The 14,622-nt window shown below is 50.3% G+C and overlaps 1 protein-coding gene across 8 annotated transcripts in view; it reads right to left on the bottom strand.

The window, feature by feature from the left end:
* Nucleotides 1-819: 819 nt before the first annotated feature.
* The window catches only part of STPG1 (sperm tail PG-rich repeat containing 1), a 45,977-nt gene continuing 32,174 nt past the window's right edge, over nt 820-14,622 (bottom strand). For all 8 annotated transcript variants that reach the window (XM_045545997.1, XM_045546001.1, XM_045545998.1 and 5 more), the window contains 3 exons: nt 11,403-11,568; nt 2,871-3,061; nt 820-1,019 (listed from right to left, as the gene is read on the bottom strand). In XM_045545997.1, the coding sequence (XP_045401953.1) occupies nt 943-1,019; nt 2,871-3,061; nt 11,403-11,568 (434 nt within the window). In that variant the 3' untranslated portion in view covers nt 820-942. The remainder of the gene's footprint in view (nt 1,020-2,870; nt 3,062-11,402; nt 11,569-14,622) is intronic.

The raw sequence follows: 14,622 nt of genomic DNA, 5'->3' as shown, positions 1-14,622 counted from the left end.
GAAGGGGATGAGGAGGGAGGAGGACCAGGGGGTCGGAGGTCAGTTCTATTCCTTCTTGGTTCTTCGGGAATCTCTTCCTCTTGCTGAGGGTAAAGGATTTGGCAGGCCAGAAAAGATGCTTTAAAGATTGTGTCACACTCGGTCAATAAGTCTTTTTCTGACACTGGGGCAGGAGGTCGGGGTGGGACGGAGGCCAGGCTGGGAAGGGGAAAGGTCGGGGAAAGTGCGAGCCTGCAGGGCGGGGCACAGCGTGGCCTCCCTGCTCCTTTTCCAGGGCTCTGGCGCTCCCAGGGTCCTGTCCGCATGTGCTGCCCAACGCCACGCCAGTAAGCTGATGTGACCCACCTCTCCAGAGGCAGGTGATGGGTAAAAAGTGACCACGGTGACCGGTTTCCGTGTTCTTCCTGACGGTGAGACACCAAGGCTTAGTGCGGGACAAGAGGCCCAAGCAACCCCTTTGTGTCTCTGTCACAGGTGCCTCTAAGCCGTCCTGGCTCCTGGAACTCAAGGAGGCATCTGGAAGTCGGGGCCAGAGGGACGGGGCCGTGCCTGGGCCCCTGCCTGTGCTGTCCACTTCGCGGGCACGGCCGGGCCCAGAGCTCCGGCTCAGCCTCAGGCTTCTGGGCTGCGGACTGTCCTCGGAGGCTGCGCTTCAGGAGCCCCTTGTGTCTGTGGGGAGGAGTTGTGCCAGGAGCCAGCCTGGGAGCCGGGGGGCTCTGTCCACTCCTCCCTTCTGCTCAGGAAACCGCTGGACTCGGGGGTGGGGTGCAATCTGCAGGGGAAGCTCCACAAGGGCAGTGGCTCCAACGCCAGGTGGGGGTGTGGCCGAGCGGCCCAGCCTCAGCTCTCCCGCAGCGGCAGCACATTCTCCTAAGGAACGTCCTGGGGGAGCTGGGTGGGGTGGGCTGGTGGCCGGGCTCCCCCTGAGCTTGTGTGACATCACTACAACACTGGGATCCATTTGTTGTCCTCGTTGTAGAGGAAGGACTGCTTTCCTGGGAACTCTGGCTTGTAGGTGGCTGTGGGGGGAAAGGGAGCATTAAGACAGGAAAGGGCTTTGCCAGAGTCGCGGGCATCTACCCCAGAGTTGGAAAGGCCAGGGAGCCCTGTTCCAGCCGCTGTGTCTACTTTGCGGTAGGGAGAGGAAGGGACTGGTTCAAGGTTATGCGGCTCTTAACTGGCTGAGGCAGGACTCGAACTCTGGCTTCCGGCCTTTAACTCTTTCTTTAACAGAACAAAATTAGCATAACCATATTCTATGAAGTTTGAAAAACACATTGAGTAAAGCAATGTTCCTAAAGAAGCAAGGTGTTACCTTGGTGGGGTTCTGTTTTGTTTTAGTTTAGAAATTTCCAGAAGAGTGAAAGCCATGACAATTACAGACGTGGTTCTCTAGGAGATGAGCAGCCAGGACCAAGCAGGGCTTGGGAGCCAGAGCCCCAAGTGACCAGAAACCCTCATGTTGACACCGACTTGGTTCGTGAGGGTCCTGCACACGTGCTCCCCACCCAGGTGCTCAGGAAGCTGCTGGGGGAGCCCCGGGAGTCCAGGTATATCTGCGCCCAGTGGAAGCCGAGGAGGCAGATGCCTACACGGAGATGTGCCCGGAAGGCCCCCCAGGGAAGCCCATCTTGACGTGGGTGATCAGAGCAGCAGTAACTGCCCGTCCCTGTGTGCCAGGTGCCTGGCACCATGCGCAGCATAGAGAAGGCTTTCAGACAAAGCTTTTAGAGGATGGGGCCAAACAGGGTTGGACTAGGATCCCCATCTGTCCCTGGGCCTCCTGGAGCTCACCATTGTATGGGGAGTTTGCACGTTTGCTGGCCCAAACTGAGTTCTCCTGGACTGACCAGACGACCCCAGGTCAACCTGTGCAGTTTGTTGGTTCGATTATGGTACATCTGCAGGGCCCAGGCTACGAGAGTGATTCTCCCTGTGCAGTCTACTGTATGTGAGTCCCCCTGTGAGTGTGGAGGGGCGGGTGTCTCCCTACCAGGCTGCAGCCTCTGGGGGCAAGCACAGGGCCCAAGTCATCTCTGCTTCCCAGGGTGGGGGCACCATCACTGAAAGGTGGAGTGGAACTCGGTGGCCCTCATAGCTCTGCCTTCTTCCTCCCATGCCACCTGCCACATCTGTCAGTCCCCAGTGTCACCAGCTCTGGCCACTGTCAGGGAGTGGTAATAACTAAAGGGCTCCACAGAGAGCTACAAATAGGCCAGGAAGCACAGAGACCACCCAGCGGAGCGAGCAAGTCCCTCACGACACTACTCGCAGGTAGATCCCAGGGGTGACAGGGATCCCTGCTTAGGCTCCCCTGTAGGAAGGAGTGGAGCTAGATGGCTTGGAAGAGCCACTCCGTCCAGCAGTCCCTGGTTTGTCTCCTCGTGGACAAGGCACAGAGAGGGGAACACCTGGCACTCTGCCTGCCACTAAGTCACTGTGGGTCTGGGCCCAACCCGCTCTCCAGGCCTTCCCCGTCTGTAAAACGACTCGGCCACACTAGGCCAGTGGTTTAAAGGTTTTTAGGAGCCAGAACTTTTAGGACAATCTGACAAAGGCTATGGCCCCTTTCCCATAATGGCTGTGTGCAACTGCAGAGTCACAGTCCCGAGAGCCCGTCCTTGAGCCTCCTGGGTGTTGATGGTCCTCAGTTATGAATCCCCGGCCTGGATCATCTCTAAGGGCCCTTTTACCTTAAAAAACAAAACATTTTTATACTCTGAAAATGTGAGCTGATAACTCTTCTAAATCTACTTTCAGCCCTGTGACCTGTTTGGCAAACAGCCTATAAATCAGTGGCATTTGATGGCCCAGGAATGACAAACAATTCCAGATTTGCTTTTTACAATCATTTAAAACAATCCTCTGACCTGGGCCAGGCAGGCCTGGCTGGGACGGCGCCGCTGTCCACCGGCCGGTGTTGGACACAAACGATGCACTAGAGATGAAATGCTTGGGGGGGCCCTCGTAGTCCACGATCTCATACTGCCCAGGGCCCGGGAGAGGCGGCTTTGGGGGCAGAGACAACGGCTGGGCAGAGAAGTTTAGGATGGGGTTTTTCCTTCAGAAAAGACAAAATGGGAAGATATCACTAAAGCAGTCTGGGGAAAGGCCAGTTTTTAGACAGCCGAGGCCTGCACAGAGCTGAGCTGTCTGCGAGGGGACTGGACATAGCACCAGGAGGCCTGGGCAAAGCCCTAGCTCCACTGCCAGTGAGCTGGGGGGCCCTGGGCCTCAGTTTCCTCATCTGCACATGGCAATCATAATAGTACCGACCTTGCAGGCTTGTTGTAGGGTTAAGTGAGACGATGCACCTAAAACATGGTACTTAGGACAGGGTCCAGCACATGGTGAGAGCTAAGTGTGTCTTTTTTTTTTTTTTTTTTTTTTTTTTTGAGACAGAGTCTCACTTTGTTGCCCGGGCTAGAGTGAGTGCCGTGGCATCAGCCTAGCTCACAGCAACCTCAGACTCCTGGGTTTAAGCGATCCTACTGCCTCAGCCTCCCGAGTAGCTGGGACTACAGGCATGAGCCACCATGCCCAGCTAATTTTTTTTGTATATATATTTTTAGTTGGCCAGATAATTTCTTTCTATTTTTAGTAGAGACGGGGTCTCACTCTTGCTCAGGCTGGTCTCGAACTCCTGACCTCGAGCGATCCACCCGCCTCGGCCTCCCAGAGCTAGGATTACAGGCGTGAGCCACCGCGCCCGGCCCCCTAAGTGTGTCTTGTTGTACATGCTGTTGTGAGCTAATCAGGAATGGCAGGCAGCATTTATCTCACGTGCCGACTCCGATCACAGTAGAGCCTGGCTGGACCTCTGTGAAAACAACTGAGGCCTCACAAGGGTGCAGTGGGAAGAGGCCTTGGTGATCCACCTGCGATGCCTGCCATGGCCAGGGGCAAGGAATAGGCAGCCACATTCCAGGGATTTGCCAGCCCAAGACTAGTGGGTCTCTCGAGGCCATTCCAGCATTGACTTTGCAGAATCCTACTAAATGTCCTCCTGGCAAGGCAGGCGCAGGAGCGGAGAAGCACTGGGTTGCACATCAAGACACCTCTGTGTCAGACTTCCCACTTACGCTGCAATTGCTTGTTTTCAGCTCTGTCTGCCACCCTCTTCAGGAAAGGGAGTCTACTTTTTATCTCTAGTATTGAGAGATTAAATGAAAGAGAAATAGAACTCGTACTCAAGTCCTAGCTCTGTCCTAGCTCTGTCACTAATTCACTCTGGGCCTCAGTTTCCCCATCTGTAAAATGAGGGAGTTGGACAAGATGACCTCTGAGGTCCCTTCCAGCTGTGACCTTTCATCAGGCCTTGATTCAAAGTTTCCTGGGTTGCCAGGGAGTTCTGGGGCTGTTACAGGAGCCACGCTGCTCTCCCGACCACACCACACACAGGCTGCCTCCTCCTGCCTCTCACTCCAGGCCTCTTCCACCTCTCTCCAGAAGGGAAGGGAAGGTTCTCAGCACTGAACAGCCGAGGCAGCCTTCCCCCACCTGGGAGCCGGCCCATCCACACAGAGGGAGGGACCTGATTCCTGGCCACTGGGATGCCGCTGCCCTCTGGCCAGCACCTTCTTAAACCCAGATAGCTCAAAGGGACCCAGAGAAGTGTTATTCAATCGCCTTAGCTTGCTAAAGAAATTGGTGTCCAGAGAGACTAAGTAACTCATCGAGGTCACAGGGCAAGTTCACGGGAACGCAGCGTAACACTCAAGTCTCTGGTGCCTAGCAACTGGGAGAAAGCATGAGGGCAGAGGGGCCAGGGTTTGAGAGTCACACGTCTGAGTCTGAATTCTAGTCATACCACTTACTCGCTGTGAGACCTCCGACAAGCCCCTCGACATCTCTGTGCCTCAGTGTCAATGTATATAGCAAGGAGCAACGACACCCACTCTCCATAAGGGAGTTATGATGAACAGAGAAAAGGTATGTAAAGCACCTAGCATAGCCCCAGCACATAGTAGGTGTGCAGTAAAAGTAGTTATTATTCTTACAGTGATCTGTGCAGCACCACCATGTACTGCTTGGTGGCAGGGGAGCAACTGAGCCTCAGGAAAGATCTAGGGGCCCACTCACACCAGAGTCACCCTGAGGCAGGGGACACTCCCATTGTCAGGAGGACGTTGAAAGCCATCGTAAATCTGCTCGAGACTCACATCTTGTGATGGAGCAGCAGCTGGCTTGGATGCTTGCATTTAGAACAAAGGCACCCACAGGAAAGGGGGGAACGCTGCCTCCCTTCTCCCGTCCAATCTGCATGGAAGAACTGGTTACAGTGTGTGATCAGCAGCCTCTCCCCTTGTAAACGTAATGAAAGCTGGCTTCTCCTTGTTCTGGCTTGTGGCTCCCCCTTCAAAAAACCCCTAGACGTTTGATGAGTGTGCGGCTGGCATCATAAACAGACAGGTTTGATTCCTGGAAATCAGAGCTGGAATAAGCCAACCATGTATGAGGTCACCCTGTCATTGGTCTGGGCCACCCCAAGCCCAAGATTCCCACCCCACTCTTTGAGAAGACCGTGAGGTGTCTGCTTTCCTAGCTAGGGGCTGCCTGCACGAGGCGGGAGCATGCTGAGCTAACGTCTCACCAATGTTCTCCGCAAGAATGAGTTGGAGAGGTCCCTTGCCCTCCACGCCCTTGATGTGCCCAGGAGAGGCTTGGAACCTTCAGCTCAGCTCTGTGGATCTTTAGTGAGCACCAGCCACGTGTGCGGCTCTGTGCCAGGCATGCTTGGGAATCCAGAGTGTTCTCTGCTAAGATACAGACTTGAATGCCCTTGAGGGCCTGACAATCTACTGCTAGCCACAATCATGACTGGTGACAACTTAAGGCTTTGCACTCAGAGCTGCGTTTGAATCTCCACTTCCCCGCTCACCAGCTGTATGTCCTTAGAAAAGGCTCTTACCCTCCCTAGGCCTCAGTTTCTTCATCTGTAAAATGGTGGATAAAAATACCTGCCACCCAGGACTCTTAGGAAGTTAACAAGTGCTTCACTTGAAATATTTTTTTAACATGAAATCTGTTAGGATAGGTAAAAATTCTGTGCACTGAGGACACAGAAAGAGACAGGCAGACAGATAGATAAATTCCAACTGGGTGAATCCAGAAATCTAGCCTAGAAGAGAGAACATTTACCCTGAAAGGTAAGTGGAAAATCCTCAGGTGAGGGAACAGCAGGGGCAAAAGCATGGACGCGGGAAAAGCTGTAGCCTCCAGGGCAGGACAGGACATTGGGAGACAGAGGCTGAGCCACCTAGACTGCCTGCAAGCCTCCACCCACCCATGATTTCTGGGTTGTTCGCTTAGTTCCGACGCACCCCCCTTACAGACTCTGATGAGGAGTTAAAGGCAAAGCTCTATTATGGCCTCTCAGTCCAGCCTTACCTCCTCTGCACCCCTGCTCCCATTTTACCTTCCTGAAACAACCAACACTGTTCAGCAACTCCCTGCCTTTGCCCGTGCTGTTCCCTAGATCAGGAAAACCGACTTTCCATACAAACTCTGATTCATTCTTCACATTCCCATCTCCTTCAGAGAAACTGCTCTCCCCACCCACACCCCCACCCTGTCACCCCCCACCTGACTGCCTTGTATGTTCCCAGCATGTGGCTCGAGAGGGGAGCATGAGTTTTGGAGGCAGATGGACCTGGATTCCAAGCCCAGCTCCACCACCTCTGCCAGTCTGCACTTCCCTGCAAACTACCCACGCTGGGAGAGTGGGAAGGATGACACCAGGTGGTCTCTGTGAGAGCTCTCAGCTCAGCGTGTCTGGCCCCTCATACACACTGGCTGTTCTTCTTTTCTCTGCACTTAACACGTTAGATTCTCCATGGTTTTTACTTGCCTGGCTCTTTAAGGGAGGGGACTGTGTTTTATTCAGCTTTGAGGCCCCCAGCCCTATTCCGGGGACATTTGCTTAACTGTAGAGAAAAGCAGAGTTGTTGAAGCGAGAAGGGGAGCACGGGCACCTGAGGCCCCCCCGACAGTTTATCCTCACCCAGCGCCGGTCCCTCGGAGTAGAGGTGGGGCTGGCAAATCACAAATGTCAGGCCAGATCAAACCCAGGGCAGCCCATGGTGCATTGTGACCGGGCCTTTTATGAGCCTCATTGCTCAGTTATAAAAGCCAACCTGGTCCTGCCCCGTGGAAAGAAAACATCTATCAAAGCCTCTGAGTTGGCCACAACTGGATTAAGTGTGTTTGCAGCTTCCAATGTGGGCTGTTTGCAAATCGCCCAAGAATAATGAATGTCTCAGAGGACTCAGCAGGTCACCTGGGGAAGGCATCCGAGACCCTTGGGACACTCCCAGGCACAGATTCACTCTGCCTCAGGGATTCCCAGGGTCGGGAGGGATAAAGGGGCAATTTTTCTCATCATTAAAGGGCAGCCGATTGCCTCTGGGGTGGAATGCAGTATCTATTTAACAGGGTAGCGGTGACAGATTACAGCCGCTTGGGAAGAAGCATCCCATATCTAATTGAAAATCCCAGAGGAACTTAAGGTGGGTCCAACGTAATTACCCAAATTGGAGTGGGGCCAACAGGGCTTGATTCTTCAGCTCTGGCTGTGACAGGACGGCATGTCTGTGCAAATCCAGTGGCTTAAAAACTCCAGGAAGTAGACCAAGGGTTAGGAAGATGTCTCTGGGTGCTCCACCTCCTTGCTGGCGAGCGTGCGTTGGAAGGCATCACTAGGAGGAACTATTTTGATCTCCAAAACCCCTCCCCTGACTCACCCTAATTCACTGAGTCACCAGAGTGACGAATATTGAAGACCTCAAGAAGTGAAACCTTGGCTGACACTTCACTTCGCTTCTAAAGACACCCTAGAAGCTGATAAATCCTCTTAGCTTTAGAGTCAGCAAGGTGGCCGTAGCAAAGGAACACCCTGTGACGTGTTCTGCAGCTAAGGAGCTCAGAAATGCCGGTGCTCACGCCCGGCCTGCCCTGCAGCAGCCGCCCCACCCGCGGGGTGCTCGAGAACCATCAGTGAACACAGGACCGGCTCACGGGCTCTGATAAGAATACAAGTTACCAGGGAGTTATGTGGGTTACCTTCTTTTATCCTTGCAAACATATTATGAGGTGTTCTCATCCCAGTTCACCAAGGATGAATCTGAATTTCAGTTAAAGGACCTCCCTTCCCCCAGGCCCACGGGGCTGGTTTGCAGGAAGGTGGAGGTTCCACAGTGGCCTGACTTCAGAGCCTGTGTTAACCCACGACCCACGCTGCCTCTGTGGCCTCTCCAGGATGCGACAAGCACATTCCCTGACCCCCTGGTGGCCTTGCGAGCACTTTGGTCACATCACCCAACCTCTCACCTCTGGGCTTCACGTGTGTTGGTCAGTAACACGGGACTAACGACTCCAGCGAGAATTCACACCTGCCCTGATTCTTCCTGCGTCCTAAGCAGAGCCAGAAGACTCTCTGTGTAAGCTGCAACCCTACCCAGGAATGGGGGCCAAGCGATTCCAACACAAGACACGTGAGGGCAGACCTCCCATCATGTGGCACGTGCGCGAAGCCTGGTGGCTCCGGCTGCGTGTGTTTTGGAGAGACAGGCAGTGACAAGGCTCAGATTCTCCATCCCTGCTCCATGTAGCCCTGGATCACTAAAGAGGATCAGGTCTGATGTGCACAAAGTCTCATGACAGTTACATGTAGATGGGGAGGACACAATGCAGATATTCTCCAGGATCGAACACCCAGAACATGGGCCCCCACGTGGCTCTTGTCCCCCTCTTCCCTGCAGGGACACGGGAGGGAATGGAGCTGGAATTGGAGAGACTGGAGTTCAGATACTCCCTCAATGCTCCGATGATACTCAGCCATATTTTCTTTATATTTCACCATTTCCTACATTATTCAACAGAAACGGATGCTTTTTTAGAAGAGTCCAAAGTACACCAGTGTTAGCTTCTTACTGTTTAAATGAAATTACAGATTTCTCTGCCTCATCCTTCCCATGTCAATTTTAAAATATATAATTTAGACCTTGTCCGTAGGTCCAGGCTGGCTCCCTGTCACTGCCCCCGTGTGCTCCCCTGAATGCCATGGCAAGCAAACCTGGGGTCATGGTGGGTCAGAAATGGAAAGATGCCCTCCCCCCCTTTCACTCAGGGAGAAATGAAGGCCCAGAGAGGTGCTGAGAGAAGCCCGAGACCACAGAGCCAGTTACACAAACATCCTGCTCTAGAGCCTGGGGCACCATTCACTCATCTGGGTACACCTAAGTTAGGGAGATACTGGGTTAACCTTCTCAGAGCCTTTAATATGACTGTGTACACTGCAACACTCCCAGGGGCAGAGGGTTACTATGCAGTGCTTCCCAGACTTTATTAACTAAAGATCTTTTATGCATGTAGTGTCAACAGAGAGCCAGTAAGCCCCAGAAGTCCCCAGACATGCACCACCACTGCACTGCCACACTTGGAAAGACTGTCCCTTGGGATATGCATGGCTACACAACCTTGGGACCCACATGACCCAGCATTTCGTGCATGCTCCTCTGTCTTGCTCTGGCGTTGTTCAGGCTGAAGATACGGTGTCCTGCTCACCTGGGCACCCCTACAGCCTTCAGCACAGAACTGGAAACCTACAGAGCCTGTGACTGACAGATGCAAATACCATATGATGAGAATTATTTCAAACCACCTGGCCAAACTTGAGCAAAAGCCAAAAGACACTTCTATGGGTAAAGCAGTTAAAAACTGAGTGTTCTCCACTCTCCTACCTTATTTTGTCATTTTCCTTGAAGAAGCTTCCAGATTTGCACTGGGGGCTTGAACTGTTATGGCAAATAATGGCTATATCCTATATCCTAATATGTCTATAGGATACAGAATAATAACAGCTATAATAATAATAAGAGTAATATCTATTTTCAACTACTTTCTCATTTAAACCTCATAGAATTCCTGTACGATTCTTATCTCCACTTAATAACATGGAAACTGAGGCTCAGAGAAGACTCTGGAAGGGACAGGGCTGGGATTCATGCCCAGGTCTGCCAACCCCAGCCTCTGTCCTCTTAACCACTCTATTTCACTGGCAGAACAGGTACAAGGTTGCATGTGGAGTTGCCCCAAGTCATCCTGGAGGCAGGAAGTCCCAGGCGTTTGGAGAGAGCCTGTTCCTGGAGACTGGTCTGCCCCGTCCTCAGCCCTGCAGCCTGGGAAGGGGCAACCCGCAGAGCGCAAGTACGGAAGGGCAGAAGGGACTTACGTGGTAGACTCTACCTGAGGTCTGAATCCCTGCTCCAGATCCTAAGTTTGACTTGGCAGATTCACAACTTGCTCCTCTCTCTAACCCTGGCCCCTTGTCCTCAGCTGATGGTTGGACCATGCCCAATACTGCCAGCCTCCCTGGGTTGCCTGGACTTCTGACCCCCCGTGGCTATGGCCCCTGCCACTTGCCTGACCTCCCTGGAGGGACTGAGGTGGCTTTATGCTCAGTCCTAGCCCTGTTGGTCAGCCCTCCCCCCACCAATGGTCAGCCCTGCCTGGGGAAGCTATGCAGGGTTGGGAGCGTAGAGGGTGACAGGAGGACAGCTTAACTATGGTTAGTTTTAGAAATTCTAGAACCATTTGAAGAATAAATAAGCCCTGTGAGTTTCTGAGCCTCTCAGGTGAAAGTAACATTAAATATGCAGAATAGTAAAAATGGTAACACAAATCCTTGTCTTCAGTGTTAAAATCTGTGTTAATATTGAGTCCACATTTGTACCTAGTATATGCCAAACATACACTTTTAATTCTGAAAGCAATCTTATGAGGCATAAATTATCCCCGCTTTACAGATGAGGGCATGGAGGCTCAGAGAGGTTAGAACTCTACCCAAGGTCACACAGCATGAAAACAGCAGAGCTGAAGTACAAATCCAGCAGGTCTGACCAAAGTCTGGGCTTAAATCTTCATCAGTACAAAACTATGAGAGGTTCACTGCTTCTGTATATCCTGTTACCCCAGTGGAAGATTTTATGTTATAAAAATAAAATAACACCACCAGGAGAGTACAGCATCACGGAGAATGTGAAAAGATTCAGACAGTCCTGAGCTAATTCCCTAAAGGGAACCTCAAATCAGCTGTGTGAATTCAGGCAAATCAGCCTCACTGAAGCCCAGCTTCCTCCTCTATGAAGAAAGAATAATAATTCTAACAACAGGATTATTATGATTGAATGAGATTTTAAGTTCCTGGCACATAGCAGTTGCTCAATAAATACTATGCCTTCAACAGGTATTTATTGAGCACCTATTATGTGTCAACAAGGGCCCCTGGAGAGTGGCTCAGCACTGTGCCTCCCAAGCAGTGACACCCCTTCCTTTTCTATCCACATTGAGGTCATTCCCCAGAACCACCTTTCAAAAAAAAGATCAGAATAATTGGGACTCACGGGATAAGAGTCTTTTTTTCAACTTTGGTGCCATCATTTGGATTGTAATAACCGGGTCCTGGGCCTGTTGACGTCAATTTTAATCCACGGTTGGTTTTTGATTTAAAACAAGACATTAATATCTTTGGTGACTGCTTCACAAGGGAATCATCAACATTATAATGCCCTAAGCAGAAAGAAATTTTAAAACAGAATAAGGAACTCGTCTCAAATAAATAAAATGCAGTATCTTACCCCTAAGAATACACTTGATAGCCATAAGGCAATATCACTCCAATACGGCCAAATGGAAGGGCTGCCTGAAAGATACAAAAATAATGCTACTATTGAGAGAACATGTACCATGTGCATCACAGACTTGGATCATTCAGCCCTCACAGTAGCCTGGCAAGATGGGAATTATCACTTCCATTCTAAGCAACTAAGAAACTGGGACTCAGAGATAGTAAATAATGTGCCATCTGAACAAGGACTTAGACAACTCTCTCCACCTTTCTGAAGCCCAGCTTCCACCTATATAAACTAAGAATAATAATTCTTTCAACAGGGTTGTTATGATAGTTGCATAATATTTTAAGTTCCAGGCACACAGTGGTTGCTTTGTAAATGTTACACAATCAACAACTATTTACTGAGCTCTTACTGCGTGGAGACTGGTCAGCCTCCAAAGCCTATGCTTTCCCACCATGCCACATGCCCATCTCAAGAAACTGTGACAGAATAAAATTAATTTGTGCACAAAGCTTCAAGGAAGAAGACCAGTACCCGAGCTGGAGTGAGAAAGCGGTCTCACCCCTAAGTTGTCAGTAGCCCTGTAAGCAGGCAAACCAGCAATACTAGGCCAAAGCCTTGAAGGTGTCTGCACACTCTGACACAGGCTTCCCACTGCTCAGAAGTTAAGCAAATTATTCATCAGGATGAAAAAGTTCTAAGCACAAAGGTGTACACAACAGGAAGCTATAATGCGAGAAAGTATAAACAGCCTGAAGTCCAAGTTCAGAGGCAGAGTCATGGGAAATGCAGCCTGATCTGATGGAATGTCAGCTCTGACAGTGGTAAATAGGAAGACCATAGAGCCGCATGGAAATATTTTTTAAAACAGATATGAGTAAAAAAAGTAAAATAAATCCCAAAAGTCTACATGTACTATGATGACATCTATGTACAAATGGACACATCTGAATAAAAATAGATGGGAATCCAGAAAAGTAGGAACAATTACAGTAGCTGTGGCATCCTGACTGGGGAAAAGATTTCACATTTTTGAAACATTGTAAAGTTGATTTCGTTTTAAATAAAACTTACTTTTCATTGCAAAAGTACTGAAAACAACAATAGGTACATATGAGCAAGTTTTATTGAAATGATAATCTCCAATGATGGCAAAGGTGAGGAAAACAGGCATCCCATAAACAAGAGGATAAATTATTCTTGTGCTAAAGGGCAATTTGGTTACAAATATCAAAAACCTTAAATATTTTACATACCCTTTGACTTAGCAATTCCACTTGAAGCAATTTATATAAGAAAATAATCTTGACTGTACACAGATTGTTAGCTACAGGGATATTCATGTTGAGCTATTCATACAGTGATCAATTTAAAACAACCTAAATTTCTGAGGGCATTTGTTCCTTAATTATGGTACCATCATACAATGGAATACTATATATCCATTAAAATGATGTTCTAGAAGGATTTTTAACAACACAAAAAGATATTCCCAATATTTGCTTAAACTTTTAAAAAGCAGATGTCAGCAACATTTACAATATTGGTATACATCTCTCCTCTCTCTGTTTCTCTCTCTCTCATATATATATATGTGCCTTTCTGTTTCTCTCAAATATATATATATATTTTTTCCTACTAAAAACAGGTTAGAGCAACACTTGAATCACCAACTATGGAAAATAATGAAAAGCAAAAGCAAGCAATAAAAAGCGTTTGTGCTCCACCACCAGACAGCCAACTGCCAGGAAGCCCAGGGGTGGCCGTGGGGGAGGGATGGTGGTCATCTCCAGGTACCAGGTGTCAAGATGGATGGGCCTGGGCTCAAATCCAGCTGTGGGGCCCTGGGCTAGTCGCCTGCTTTATGTATCACTTTTGTCTATAAAATGGGGATAAACTAGTAATAACAACAGCTCACACTTTCTGAGCACATGACTATGTAGCGAGCACATGCTCCCTGGGGTTTTTGGAGCACTCAATGAGATCACGAATCAAAGCACCCAGGAGGAGCATAACAGATGTTAGTGCCCACCCTTGCCCTTCCTGCTTGTGTTACAAGGGGCTGAGGCCCCCTCAGGATCCTCCCAGGGTCGGGCAGCAGGCACATGTGGCTGGCTGTGGAGGTGCCCCCATCCCAGGGCTCACTGGTGGGGACTCTGGCCAAACCCCAGGGATGCCAGCTTTGTTCTTCTGTATAAACAAACAAGGTGGGGTTTTGCCCATGGGCTGATGCAAGGCAGGGGAGAGCCTCCTAATTAGTGCTGTTTTTGTTATTCAGCTTCAGATTGATTGTTTTACCTTTAATCTGGATTTACTGAAATCTGACATGCATTGCAATTTCATCCACACCCCCTCCAAGAGGTATGATTACAGAAGCAAACCTTCCCTACTCCTCCTCTTGGCTCTGGAGCCCAAGGCTGGGGGTGGTGGTGGTTGGGGACCCATTTGAGATGATGTAACACAAAGAGGGCTCCAGGATTGGAGGTCTGAGAGCACAGGAGAGGCGTAACATCTCTCCCCAAGGCCAGCAGGCTCGCTGCTGTGTACTCCTAGATCCTGGAGATTCCAGAAAACACAATGGAACGATGGGGAAACGGGCTCCTCTGGGCTCAGGTCTGCCATTTACTGGCTGTGACACACTGGGCAAGTCACTGCAACTCTCTGAGTCTCCCTTTCCCCATCTGAAAACCAGGGCTAAGTGTATGGACCTGTGAGACCGTGTGGAAAATACTCAGCACGGAGTGGTGTTTCGTGAACAGAGCTACCCTCCATCGTTTTAGGATCAGATGATGAAGTCACCTCTAGGTCTCGGGGAAAAGGAACACAGCAGCTGAATGTTGGGGGAGCAGGATGGACTGTCATACCCTCCAGCTCCCTCCCCACCAGTGGCCTGTGATGGCACCTGGGGTGTGTGAATTTGCACACTCCTGAGGTGAAAAGCCATGTCCCCACCTGGCTGCCCAGAGCATGTATGCCGGTTGGTCGTGAA

Source organism: Lemur catta, chromosome 3 (genome assembly GCF_020740605.2).
Source record: "Lemur catta isolate mLemCat1 chromosome 3, mLemCat1.pri, whole genome shotgun sequence".
NCBI classification, from domain to species: domain Eukaryota; kingdom Metazoa; phylum Chordata; class Mammalia; order Primates; family Lemuridae; genus Lemur; species Lemur catta.
The sequence above is the reverse complement of the archived record's forward strand: the minus strand, read 5'-3'. Positions and strand labels throughout refer to the sequence as shown.